Below are 14,175 nucleotides of genomic sequence, written 5' to 3'. Positions count from 1 at the left end.
GATTGTAAGCTCCTTTGAGCAGGGACCGTCCTTCTCTGTTTATTTTGTACAGCGCTGCGTAACCCTAGTAGCGCTCTAGAAATGTTAAGTAGTAGTAAGTAGTATCTGGGTTTTCTAACTCATTATAAAACATAAGCTGTATTTCTCTGTTTATTTCTCTGTTTATTACTCTCCTCTCACCTACCAACACCCATTCTGTTAGAATATCAATGAAATGCTTTGATGTCCCCATGCATACCCCCACCCTCCCACTCTGTCAGATTGTCAAAGTAATGCTTTGATGTTTCTCTTATATATACTATCTGCTACCACATTTGCTTATTTCCGATCTGAGGAAGAAGGGCAACCTTCGAAAGCTAATCAAGAAATGTATTAAGTTATGTCCAATAAAAAAAGGTATCATCTTATTTTCTTTTCCATGTTTTATTTTGTTTGATTTCTATTGATAAGTTATTAGGATGAAAGTAGGATGTAATATCTCATTTGACCACCAGAGGGCAAAGTAATTCTTAAAATAAGATTGCAACATGGAAACCCAATCGAAGCTAAAAAGAAATTATTCAAAGCTACAGAGGGACTCGAAAATGTCCAATCTGAGGATAAAAGAAATCTCAGCAAACAAAGGAACAGACCCAGACTTAGGGTGGAGGAAGAACCGAGGAAGACACGTGAAGTTCAAAAATATGCCTCCAGATAGGACCAGGGATTCCAGAGACAAGAAATCCCCCCACCCCAAAATTCCCTAATGAATTTCTGTGGGAAGAGTAGTTCCAGCAGTGATATCTAGGGGTAATTCTATAAATGTTAATGGCATAAACACCACAACCTGAATGTAACTCACCTTGAGCTACTACTGAAATCCAAATTAATAATAATAATTTCACTGCTATTCTGCCACTGTGCACATATCTTTAATTGTGCATAATTGACAGATGGATTCACACACAGGCGGAGTGTGACATTTAATCACGAGCATTTATAGGAGTTCTACGGCTGCCAGACAGCACACACATGTATCTACCTGCTTAAGCTAATATTCTACAGAGTAGAGCTGATCCCTACTTCCCTGTACGGGTCAAGCACCACATACAGGCACAGAGACATAGAATTACCCCCCCTGGGTAATTAATGTGCCAAACTGAGAAGAAATCTTCTCGTGAAAATCTTCAATGCCACCCCCGAGCTGGTGGCAAGGTTTTAGCATTAAGGTCAGTATTTGTTTCTGTGCTGCCGTCTGAGCATTGGGAGGGAATCCGACTGACCTCATTAACGGTCATTTCAATGCATTTAAATACAATTTGGCGCACACGTTAACATTCTGCGCCAGTCTGGCGCTAACTGCCTTTAGCGCTGGTGTTCGCTTTTGAGCATTGGCCCCTTACTTGCTGTGCATGGATTTTTAACAGTTGGGGGGGGGGGGGGGGGGAGGGTATGCAATTCTCAACTGGTTTTATCTGGGTAACTACTTAGTTCCTCAGGGTAAAATCTGCTGAAAGTTACCCTCCCTGTGCTTGGTCAGCACATAGGGGACCTTTCTGGAAAAGTGACTGTCACGGGGAAAGGCAGGCAGCCTGCTGCTGGTGCTTAGAACTGAAGCATGTTTTCCTCCCTCAGGTGGTGTGTTGTGCGTGACTCACGCTGTTAGCGTTGGCGCAGGGATCTCCTACTTCCAATACACAAATATAGACTCGGGGAGGAACGTCTTCATTGTTGGATTCACTGTCTTCATGGCACTTCTGGTCCCACGATGGCTGAACGCCAGTCCCAACCACATCACTACAGGTTCTCTGTTCTCTACTTTACTGGGGGGAAGGGGGACAAATGTGATAATGCAGAATGGATTAGTTCTTTCAGGTTGTTGAAACTACGGTAATTAGATTTGTGGGTTAACATACAGAATATATTCAATATCGATGTCCTGCAGAAGGTCAGGCTAATCTGTGATCCTCCAAGGTCAGATTTCCATACCCTTAAACTTCATCAATGATGCTCTGCTCTTGTAACATTAAACCAACCGAAAAATGAGCCTCCCTCATCTAATTTTATCCCCAGATTGCAAACTGTTTTGCCCACAATTGTGGATTAATGTTCATGGTTTTCTGCGCTCTTATAAGCAGGTGGTTGACTTTGAGCCATGCCACAAATCCCAACACGCAGTGGTTAAGCCGTTGCATAACAGCTCTGGTACTAACGAGTGTTTATGAACAACATACAAAGGAAAGGGCAGGAGCAAACGCTGTCGCTAGCATGGGGCACCCGCGTTGGCTTCTGATCATCGGCCCTTGAATGATTGAGCCCAGTGGTTGTAAAATGCTAAAACGTAAGTGGGGAGGGGGGGGCACTAAAGTCCAGTTAGCTTGCTGACACCCTCTCTGTTTCAATTCTCACTCTAAACTGTCTCCCTATGACATGTGGAGCAGAAATTTAGAAAAGGGCGTCCGAGTCTTGATTTGATTTGCTTACTTTATTTATTTTTTGTCTATTAGATTGTAAGCTCTTTGAGCAGGGACTGTCTTTCTTCTATGTTTGTGCAGCGCTGCGTATGCTTTGTAGCGCTATAGAAATGCTAAATAGTAGTAGTAGTAGAGTCTGCACATCAGATATGGCTGGCTATTTCTTATTTATTTTATTTATTTGTTACATTTGTACCCCACATTTTCCCACCTATTTGCAGGCCCAATGTGGCTTACATAATACCGTAAAGGTGTTTGCCAGTCGGGTGATAACAAATACAAGGTTGTATTGTGGTCGAATGAGGTAGGTGTGTCAGGCACCGTGAAGGTCGAAGGGAATTAAGATTGTATATTGTCCAGTACGATCACTGGATGTGCTGTGTCGCTGGGTGTGGGGATTTACGTTGGATCGGAGGGGTAAGCCTTTTTGAAGAGGTTGGTTTTTAATGATTTTCTGAAGCTTAGATGGTCATGGATTATTTTTACAGCTTTTGGGAGTTCATTCCATAGTTGTGCGCTTACGTAGGAGAAGCTGGATGCGTAAGTTGTTTTGTATTTAAGTCCTTTGCAATTTGGGTAATGTAAGTTTAGGTATGATCAGGATGATCTGATTCTGTTTCTGGTTGGTAGATCTATGAGGTCTGTCATGTATCCTGGGACTACGCAGTAGATAATTTTGTGGACAAAGGTGCAGATTTTGAAGATGATCCTTTCTTTGATTGGGAGCCAGTGCAGCTTTTCTCTGAGGGGTTTAGCACTTTTGAAGCGTGATTTACCAAATATCAGCCTGGTAGCTGTGTTTTGGGTGGTCTGGAGTTTTTTTGCACGTTTACATCCTGCATAGATTGCGTTGCAGTAATCTGCATGGCTTAGGACCATTGATTGTATTAGGTTTCGAAAGATTTCCATCTGGAAGAAAGGTTTTATTCGTTTAAGTTTCCACATTGAGTAGAACATTTTCTTTATTACGGATTTTACTTGGCTCTCAAGGGTAAGGTTGCGGTCAGTTGTGACGCCGAGTATTTTTAGGCTGTTATGTTGAGATGAGAGGATGAGGCAGTGTGTTTTTTCAGTGTTCATTTGGAATGAATTTGCCCAGGAGTCCATGATGTTCAGGTCGTCATTGATTTCATTGGATATGTCTTTCAAGTCATGACTGAAGGGAATGTAGATTGTGAAGTCATCTGCATCGATGAATGGGTTGAAGCCTTGGTTGGATAGGGACTTTGCTAGTGGAATCATCAACACAGCATAACTAATAATCGTACTGGACAATACATAATCTTCACTCCCTCCGACCCTCATGCTGCCTGACATACAACTACCTCATTTGACCACAATATAACCTTGTATTTGTTATTAACTGACTGGCGAACGCCTTTACGGTATTATGTAAGCCACATTCAGCCTGCAAATAGGTGGGAAAATGTGGGGTATAAATGTAACAAATAAATAAATAAATAAATAAATCATGTTGAAGAGTATTGGTGATAATGGTGATCCTTGAGGTACTCCACAGGTAGCTTTCCACGGTGGTGGTATGTTTGAGTTTGATTTTACTCGGTAAGTTCTGGTGGTTAGAAAACCCTTTATCCAGTTAAGTACATTTCCATCAATCCAAAAGCGGCCAAGGAGTCTTAGAGGCATATTTTCAAAGCACTTTGGGAGGCTAAGTTCCATAGGTTTCTATGGAACTTTGGGAGGCTAAGTGCTTTGAAAATGAGTAGTATATTGTGGTTTACCATGTCGAATGCGCTCGACATGTCGAATTGGAGGAGAAGTATACTTTTACCTGTGGCTATTTCTTGCTTGAATTTGGCCAGGGGCGTGACTAGGACAGTTTCAGTACTGTGGTGGGGGCAGAATCCTGACTGTGAATCGTGTAGTATTGAGAACTTGTCCATGTATTCCGTAAGCTGTTTGGTCACCAAACTCTCCATCAGTTTGTCTACTAGTGGGATAGACGCAACTGGGCGGTAATTGGTTAGGTCGTTTGTGTTTTTCTTGGCGTCTTTTAGTATGGGGGTGAGTAGGATGTTGCCATATTCCTCGAGGAAGAGACCTTGTTGTAGCATGAAGTTTAGGTGGGATGTGAGGTCTGCTTTGAAGCGATCAGGGGCGGATTTGAGTAGATGACTGGGACATGTGTCCAGTTTGCAAACCTATGAGTCATTTTTGTAACTGATTCAGTGGTGAGGAGAGTAAATGTTGACCAGATAAGGTCAGCTGGGTATCCACCAGGGATTAGGTCCAGGTCATTGAAGACGTTTTCGATGTCAGTGTTGTGCTGAGGAAGTGTGCTGCGTAATTGTATTATTTTTTCGTTAAAGTAGTTAGCAAGTTTGTCTGTGGGTAGGATGCCTGTGTTGGTTGTGGTGATAGGGGTGGTGTCTAATAACTTATATACGAGTTGAAATAGTTTCTTCATATCTTTGTAATCCGGTCCTATTTTAGTTTTGTAATAGGACCTATTGGTTTGTCTTATTGCATATTTGTATTTTCTGTGTATTTGTTTCCATGCATTGAGTGTATGTTCATCTTTTGTTTTTTTCCATGCTTGTTCAAGTTTCCTGGATTGTGTTTTGAGTTTTTTGTTAGTTCGTCATTGAACCATGGTGTTCAGTTTTGTCTTTTGATATTCTTGTCATTAAGGGCGCTATTTCGTTTAGTAAGCTTCTGCATCTGTCCTCCTAATGGTTGAGGTAGTGTATGGAGTCCATACGTGTTTTCCATTTGTTGTCATATATCAGTTGCCAGAATATTTGTGAATCTATTTGCCCTCTCGTGGTGTAGGTTGTGTGTGCTGGTGTATGGTTTAATCCTTTCTTCCGCCAGTCTAGGGATAGGTTTAGTTTGTAGTGGTCGGTCCAAGGTGTTTCTGTCCATTTGATGTCTGTTATTAATAGGTTATGATCTGTGGACAGTTTGTGTGATAGGAGGTCTAGTGTGTGTGTCCCTTGATGTGGGTAGCTTGCATGTGAGGCCATTTGAGGACCCAGGACTGTAGGAAGTCTTTGCATTCACGTGCGTTGGTGGAGTTGGGGTCTTCTAGGTAAAAGTTTATGTCGCCTAGTATTAATGTATTGGAGCTGTTTACACAAGTGTTTGAGATGAAGTCTGTGAAAGAAGGCTGGCTTTCGTTCCAGTTACCGGGCGGTCTATAAACAGGACGCAGTTCAGATGATCGATCAGGGATGATGCAATTTCTAGTTGGGGTGTTATGGATTCGGTGATGGTTTCGGTGGTGAATTGGGTTTGGTAGATTATTGCTATGCCTCCTCCTCTCTTTTCCGTTCTGGTCCACTGAGTGATTTTGTAACCTGGAGGGCATAGTTCAAGGATTATGGGGTCTTTTTGATCATGGATCCATGTTTCGTTGATGTCTAAACGTGATATAAAAGCAGTAAACACATAGACAAATAACCCTATAATTACACAATAAAACAAGCAGAGGTTGAAGGGAAGTAAAGCAGAACAGTTCCATTTGAGAAATAGAATCTTCCTCACATGTGCTGTGTCTGTACAAAGTTCACTCACTGTGCTTTGCTTCTTCCCAGGCTGGTGCTCCCTGGACCTGCTCTTCCTGTCTCTGCTCTCAGCCCCCGTCTTCCTTGGAGGATTCTGGTCCTTCTTTCTGGATAATACCATTTCAGGTGAGCGGGTTCCTGCTAGGCATGTCCTTGGCCTCCCCCATCGTTCTCTTTAGATTTGCCATGGGGGAGGGGAGAGTTTTTATGTGGCTGCATCTCAGTGCATTACATAACTACATACACAATCTAAAAACAAATAAAACACCAATACAATCATTACAAAGTAATCAACAAATTAAAATACTGAAGCAAATGAAGATGTCATAATGTTATCCCAGCTGTAAGCTTTCATAAACAATAATGTTTTGAGCTCTCTCTTAAACTTAAAGTCTGAAATATTCCGTAAACTGGTCCAGTTTATCCTCCAAGTGTGATGTGCAGATCTTCTCAATCTCAAATTGTTCAGGATGCTGAAACATTAGTTATTGTGTTTCTTCGGAGCTGAAGCAACATTTCTAAATACTTGAAATGCTTTCTTTACAAGTTTTCTCTTTTTTTCTACGTGTCTTGCTCTGTTCTTACTTTGTCTCTTGCAATTAACGCTCTCGTCTCTCACCTCTATCAGGTATCTATTACAGCTGGCTATCACGTTAATGAAGACAGGTCACTAGGACACCCCAGATATTACACTGATAGGAGATGGTGACAGGGACATCCCTGAATATCACACTGAGGGGGGGGGGGGGGGGGACATTCCTAGATATCACACTGATGGGAGATTTTATTTTATTTAACATATACATTCATAAACCACTTAACCAACAAAGTCGAGGTGGCTAACAATAAGAGAAATATACTTGGAGTTCCAATCACTTCATAGAATTAAATTATATAAAAAGTTTTATATTCACAATTCAGTAAAGATATTGACGGAACAGCCAAGTTTTTAAATTATGGCTGAAAGTACAATAACTAGAAACCATTCTCGATTCAGTTTCCAGAGCATTCCAGTCCTCAGGGAAATTCTCTACTACAGTCCGATGACATTTGGTACTGTAAGTCTTATAGCAGGAGTAGAGTGCAAACAATGAAGTTAAACTAAATAAGGAGTCATATGTTCTGTAATTGCTCCTCCCAGCATCAACTTTGCTGCTGCATTTTGTAAAACTCGAATTCTAGAAAATACGAGAAAGAACTACTGCTTGAACGATCAACTGTAAATGCAGTGGCTCCAGAAAAGGTCCAATGCAGTGGATCATCTTTAAATTGAAAAATGTCTTCCTTATTAACGTGGAATCTAGAACAATTCCTAAAATCTTTATCTCACTTTTCAAGGGTCTCTCTAAACCTGCAAGTCTGGGAGAACTACTCTGTGTGTCTGCAGATTGTCCCCCAACATTGGTTTTAGTTGGGTTTATTTCAGGCCATTGGTTGCTAACTAATCGTGCATCCTATCCAAAACACTCCCCATAAATACATACGTATCCCAAAGAGAGTTACAGACCAGAAATATTACCAGTATATCATCTGCCTACAAGTAATATAAAAGATCAAAAGAGCTTAGAATCTGACCCAAGATACTCAAATAAAAATACATTTATTTATTTGGCATTTGTATCCCACATTATCTCAACACGTTTGGTTTCAATGTGGCTTACAATAAATCCAGAGGAGAGCATTCAGAAAGCTTCAAGATATGTCATCGATCAAGGCGATGGAACACGTGCGAAACAAGAGTAACAGTGAAGGTAACATAGAGGGGCATAATTGAACGAAAACGCCTATCTCCATGGGCGTTTATCTCCGAGAACGGGTCAGTGAAGGGGCGGACCGAACTGTATGTTCGAAAAAAATAGACGCCCATGTTTTATTCAACAATGTGTGAGCTGGGCGTTTTTGTTTTTCAGCGATAATAGAAAATGAAAGCGCCCAGCTCAAAAACGAATAAATCCAAGACATTTATTCGTGGGAGGGGCCAGGATTCGTAGTGCACTGGTCCCCCTCACATGCCAGGACATCAACCGGGCACCCTAGGGGGCACTTTTACAAAAACAAAAAAAAAGGTCAAAGAGCTCCCAGGTGCATAGCACCCTTCCCTTGTGTGTTGAGCCCCCCAAATCCCCCTCAAAACCCACTGCCCACAAGTCTACACCATTACTATAGCCCTAAGGGGTGAAGGGGGGCACCTACATGTGGGTACAGTGGGTTTGGGGGGGTTGGACGACTAATAAGCATTAAGCAGCACAATTGTAACAGGTAGGGGGGGATGGGCCTGGGTCCACCTGCCTGAAGTCCACTGCACCCCCTAACAACTCCTCCAGTGACCTGCATACTGCTGCCAGGGAGGTGGGTATGACATTTGAGGGTGAAAATAAAAATGTGTGAAACATCATTTTTTTGTGGTGGGAGGGGGTTAGGTACCACTGGGGGAGTCAGGGGAGGTCATCCCCGATTCCCTCCAGTGGTCATCTGGTCATTTAGGGCACTTTTTGGGGCCTTATTCGTGAAAAAACAGGGTCCAGGAAAAGTGTCCTAAATTCTAGCTAAAAACGCATACTTTCTTCCCATTATCGCTGAAATGCGCCCATCTTTGTTCGGCAGATAACCACGCCCCAGTTCCGCCTTCGCCACACCTCTGACACGCCCCCATAAACTTTGTCCGCATCCGCGACGGAGTGCAGTTGAAAACGCCCAAAAATCGGCTTTCGATTATACCGCTTTATTCGTTTTTGTGAGATAAACGTCCATCTCCCGATTTAGGTCGGAACTTGGGCGTTTTTCTCGTTCGATTATAAGCTGGATAGTAACATAGTAGATGTTATAAGTCTGCCCAGCACTACCCCCGCCTCCCAACCACCAGCCCCGCCTCCCAACCACCGGCTCTGGCACAGACCGTATAAGTCTGGCCAGCACTATCCCTACCTCCCAACCACCCGCCCCGCCTCCCACCACCGGCTCTGGCACAGACTGTATAAGTCTGCCCAGCACTATCCCCGCCTTCCAACCACCAGCCCCGCCTCCCAACCACCGGCTCTGGCACAGACCATATAAGTCTGCCCAGCACTATCCCCACCTCCCAACCACCAGCCCTGCCTCCCAACCACCGGCTCTGGCACAGACCGTATAAGTCTGCCCAGCACTATCCTCACCTCCCAACCACCAGCCCTGCCTCCCAACCACCGGCTCTGGCACAGACCGTATAAGTCTGCCCAGCACTATCCTCACCTCCCAACCACCAGCCCTGCCTCCCAACCACCGGCTCTGGCACAGACTGTATAAGTCTGGCCAGCACTATTCCCACCTCCCAACCACCCGCCCCGCCTCCCACCACCGGCTCTGGCACAGACTGTATAAGTCTGCCCAGCACTATCCCCGCCTTCCAACCACCAGCCCCGCCTCCCAACCACCGGCTCTGGCACAGACCATATAAGTCTGCCCAGCACTATCCCCACCTCCCAACCACCAGCCTTGTGTCCCAGTGAAGGTAGTGGGACGCATATTAACTAGATATGCTAACTGGTTAATGTAGGAGCCCTTACCACCTCCTTAATAGGTTTTTATAAATGGCCATGCGCTAATTGAAAACAGCACCACGGGCCTTTAAAAATGGATACAGAAAGTGAAAGTGCCTTGTTGCTTTGTAGCTTTTACTATATGAGACGTGGGGTAAGGAATAATATATTGTAGAGGAATATATTCGAGTTATTCCCCAGGTTTTCCACGTCATCACTGTGACCCCTGACGCAGGTGCTAGTCACCAAAACACGGCCCGTGTCGGGTCTTTTTGTCAAGGCTCATTCATTAAAGAACTGTGTTCCATTTTTAAAGGCCTGTGGTGCTGTTTATTTGTTTGGACTTTAGTTTGTACTTCGTTCCCTCTCTTTTGTTATATCCATGCGCTAATTGAAACATTAGCGCATGCCAACAAAGTAATAAAAATGTTTTAATCTTAATTGAATAAACAAACTTCAACTGCCCAGGGAAAGTCGTAGACTTTTGCAATTTAAAACCCCAAGGGCCCTGTTTACTGGGGTGCGCTAGCATTTTAAGCGTGTGCAAAAAATTAGTGTGCGCTAACTGTGTAGATGCTCATAGGAATATTACGGGCATCTAGACGGTTAGTGCGGCTTAGCAAACAGGACCCCAAAAGGGCTAACTCTGATCAGCTTCTGTGGCAAATTGCAATCAACAGTGGGAAATAAAAACACTGTTGAAAAAAGCAGATACTTACAGCGTACAAAACAACAATCAACCTTGTTGTGTCCCTCTCAACTTAATTTTATATATACACACAAACAAAACTGTTCCACAGGATAGAGATGGAGGCATATTTTCAAAGTACTTAGACTTACAAAGTTCCATAGTAACCTACGGAACTTTGTAAGTCTAAGTGGTTTGAAAATGAGCCCCATGGTATGCCAAAAAAACAATTCTTCACTTTTCTTTTACAACAGTGTCGTTCCACTTAACAAGACATAAATTATAATTCAGTCCTTCACTTTCAAGATCCTACTGCTAGCGTTGCCAAAAACTCAAATCCATAACCCCGACGAGGGCCCCCTTGTTTCGCTGAGCTGCTTCAGGAGAAGGAACTTTGCAATGAACTGAAGCAGGTGCTTCCGATTGGCTGGTTAAATTCTGACCGGCCAAAGACAAACCAGATATTCAGTGCTGGTCACCAAAAATGATCCAGCGTTGGATATCGCACCTCAGCATAGACTGAATAGTAAAATATGCTATTCAGTACAGCTCAAGTTTTACAGCTGCAATAAAATGGCCATAGCACGAGGGAAATACCAGGCTAAGGGAGCACTAAGGACCCCTTAATCGGCACAGCAGTATATCATGTTCCATTAAGCCAAATGCAGCCAACAGGTTGAGTAGTTGCATAATCTACAAGAGACCGTAATTCTGTCAGCAGCTGTGTCTGTACTGAACACAGCCCAAAATCTGGATTGTATCGCATCAAGTGTTTCAAATTGCTTAAGATGTTGTAGTAGTTGTCAGAATAGGGTAATTAGTTACTTGGACTGTAATGGACAATTGGGATGCTACTATTATTCTGGGACATCCCTGGATATTGGGAGAACTGTTGGTTGGAAGACCTTTTATTAATACACTGATGGGGAATGGTGGCTGCGAGAACTGTTTGGAAGAAATTGTTAACATTAACTAGAGAATGGATTACTCTATGTAAAGTTTACATGTAAGGACTTAAATCGCTGCTGTATAATATCTGGTGTCAAGAAGGAACTTTGAGGTTCTTACTTATTAACGAGAATCTGAGCTCTCTCGTTTGATTTCAGGAACCCTGGAAGAGCGGGGACTGCTCCCTGATCAGCCCAAATGGCACCCGCCGTCTGGAGAAAGCGACCGTCAGGCAGCCATGCTGGAATCTGCTCTTGTGTACGAACTTCCTGCTGCCCTAAACCAGTGCCGTCTTTGCCCCAGAACACACTTTCCATGCCGTGTCCTCTGCCCACCAGATGACGAGAGTGTTGGTGTACAAGAGACAGTGACGCTACCAGAGGAAGGGACAAATTTGCTGCTGAAGCCCAGTTCCCCAGTGCTAGGCTTGGACCTGACTAACAAGACACCACCCCAATGGCCTGCCCAGTCTGAGGTTTAATAGAGATATACTTGTCCGCCTCAACTACCTCATTTCACAGGGTAAGAAGATGCTTCTGGCTGCCGGACAGCTGTACAATCGCTGTATCAGATGGGAAACGGGATAGGTATAGGGAAATTTGGTGGAAGAGTAGTCTGTATTGTTGTCATTGTCTCCTGGATATATGTTAGGTAAAAGGGTCCATAAGATTAGATTGGGTCAATGCGGGTAGGAGGGTGTATCAGATGGGAGGGATTTTGAGAGATAGGATCAGCCATGTTGCAAATAACAGCACTCACGGCTTCTCCTTCCGCAAGAGGCCTTTTCCAGAGAACATCTCACTTTTTACTTGTGCTGTTCTTACAGGAAGGGGCACTGAATGTGGGTGGATTTGTGCTTGAAACAAACTGATTAGTGATATGAAATCCACAAAATGCAAAGGAAAAACATAAAGTGCCAAACCAGTGTTGTGCTATAACCATAAAGGGACCATCAGAACATCAGGGCAAAACCAACAGCAAAAAAACTTTACATTGAATTTACTACCATCTATTTCAATCTTCAGTCCCAGATAGTGAAAAGTGGAGCTACGTAACTAAATTCCCAGCGATCAAAGTCCACCCACGAAAAAAGCACAAAGTTCTTCCATGAAAATTTATCTCAAAAAGTCACAGAGGTGGCAAGTTTTTGCGCTCACTGCACCTTAACTGCAAAAAAACACAGTAGCAATGGTTTCCTTCCCCCCCCCCCCCCCGGCACATCACAGGCCCCCTCCTTAACACCACAGAAGCCAGTAGCGTCTTATGAACCAGCGGGAGGAGGGAGGAAGGGCTGATGTCCACTCATGAATATATGTATGAGAGAGATTTCCATGCACATTACCTTAACTGTATGAAAAAATCTCTCTCATGCATATTTATCAGGGGCAGCCTGAAAACCCTAATGAAATGAGGCATGAGTTTTCAAGGAGAAGAATCCACTTTGTCCAATGATAAAGCAGAAAGCTACCTTCTCCTCAGCTGCACAGATAATACAAGGTATAAGCGCACACGCAATGCGGGAACAGGGTTGAGAGCAGGTTTACCTTGTGCAGTATACTTGCCCACACATTACGTTCAAATGAATGCATACGAGGCCATTAAGTATGTCACAGCAATACACAAAAGAAAACATGGCCTCAGGTGCGCAGTTACCAGACACATCTTTTCACCAGGTCCAGGACAGGCATAGCCCTGCCTGGTTAGCTTTCTGCACTGCCCCCCCCCCCCCATGCTGTTATCGGACCCAATCGACCCTCCCTTCCTCCATCCTGACTTTAAAAAAAAACAAATTCCCTGACTGATCCTGCCTGGTGTATCGTACCACTGAAGCAGGAGCGAGTGGGCCTTGCTCCTGCCTCTTTTAAGGTATGGAGCTGGAGGGGCCTCTGAGCACGGGATCAGTGTCCCCCCCACTAGACACTATGGACTGCAGGGAGGAGGGGTAATAGGTAGGGGATGCTCTAGACACCAGGGATTTCTTCTTTTTAAGGGGTGGGGAGGGGGTCACTAGACACTACAGCAATTTTATTGTCAGAAAGGGTGGGGGGGGGGGGGTCCAGTGCTAGTCATGTTGAGGGTGGGGAGTAGGGTCAGGTTGGGTTAGGTGAAAGGGGAGAGTGAAATCGGGCAGATGCTGACCCCCTCCCCCCCCCCCCCCCAGGCAACTTTGGGGTTTTTTTTAATGTCACATTTCCTGTCAGTGCCTGAGCTGCAATTGGCTCAGGGACTGAAAGGAAGGGTGACATTTTGCAATGAGCTGCCAATACTGCTGTGACTTTAATGTGGCAGTAATTTGCATGCTCATTGCTTATATCAGCTACAGTAGGTTTGAAGAGCTAATTTCATGGTAGAACTGAGGCGTTCTTCATTGGCTCTTTAGTAAATCTTAGCCTGCAAGTATCACCAGCCCCTGTGCCAGTTTTGTCCCTATAAACTAACAAAGCTACCTCTCTAGAAGTTTTAGTTGCTTGAAGAAATATCTCTTTATATAGCCTCAACAAAGACATTTAAAGGTTACTGTTTAATTTTAGGGGATGTCAATAATGCATTAACTGTTTATAAGCTGTTATTTGTCAAATAAAGTTACTCACAGAAATAAACATTTGCTTGAAATGTCTTTTGTCAGATCACCTTTCCTGTCCACAATATTTACTTCTGCTTCTTGTTAATTTGTTTTTAAACTTCAGAGCAAAAGATTTATTCATTTTATTCTCTCTCTATTTATTGTATAACTTCAATAACCCATGCTGAATTTCTCCTGCAAGAAATGTCTCAGTTTTCCTCTATCAGTTATGATCTCCTTATGGGTTCTCTTACTCCCAGATCTATACTCAATTTCCAATTGCTTAAATTGTACATTTAAACTAACTAAATTGCTCTTCTAGAAATATGCGCTGTATGATTACTATAACATACCCCCAAACCTCCACGGTTATACTCTTGGCTACAAGTCTCACTTGACTCTGTACAAATACTCCTGTCCTGTTAACGGCCCACTGGCTATCTGAGCAAGTAAACTGACCACAGCTTATTTCCCTGGTTCT

At 43.6% G+C, this 14,175-nt stretch overlaps 1 protein-coding gene across 2 annotated transcripts in view; it reads left to right on the top strand.

The window, feature by feature from the left end:
• SLC23A3 (solute carrier family 23 member 3) overlaps positions 1 to 13,141 on the top strand; it is a 58,805-nt gene extending 45,664 nt beyond the window's left edge. For both annotated transcript variants that reach the window (XM_030209996.1, XM_030209997.1), the window contains 3 exons: positions 1,615 to 1,782; positions 6,011 to 6,106; positions 11,290 to 13,141. In XM_030209996.1, the coding sequence (XP_030065856.1) occupies positions 1,615 to 1,782; positions 6,011 to 6,106; positions 11,290 to 11,612 (587 nt within the window). In that variant the 3' untranslated portion in view covers positions 11,613 to 13,141. The remainder of the gene's footprint in view (positions 1 to 1,614; positions 1,783 to 6,010; positions 6,107 to 11,289) is intronic.
• Positions 13,142 to 14,175: the final 1,034 nt, after the last annotated feature.

Source organism: Microcaecilia unicolor, chromosome 7 (genome assembly GCF_901765095.1).
Source record: "Microcaecilia unicolor chromosome 7, aMicUni1.1, whole genome shotgun sequence".
Lineage (NCBI taxonomy): Eukaryota > Metazoa > Chordata > Amphibia > Gymnophiona > Siphonopidae > Microcaecilia > Microcaecilia unicolor.
Note: the sequence above shows the minus strand (reverse complement) of the source record. Positions and strands in the feature narration are given on the sequence as shown.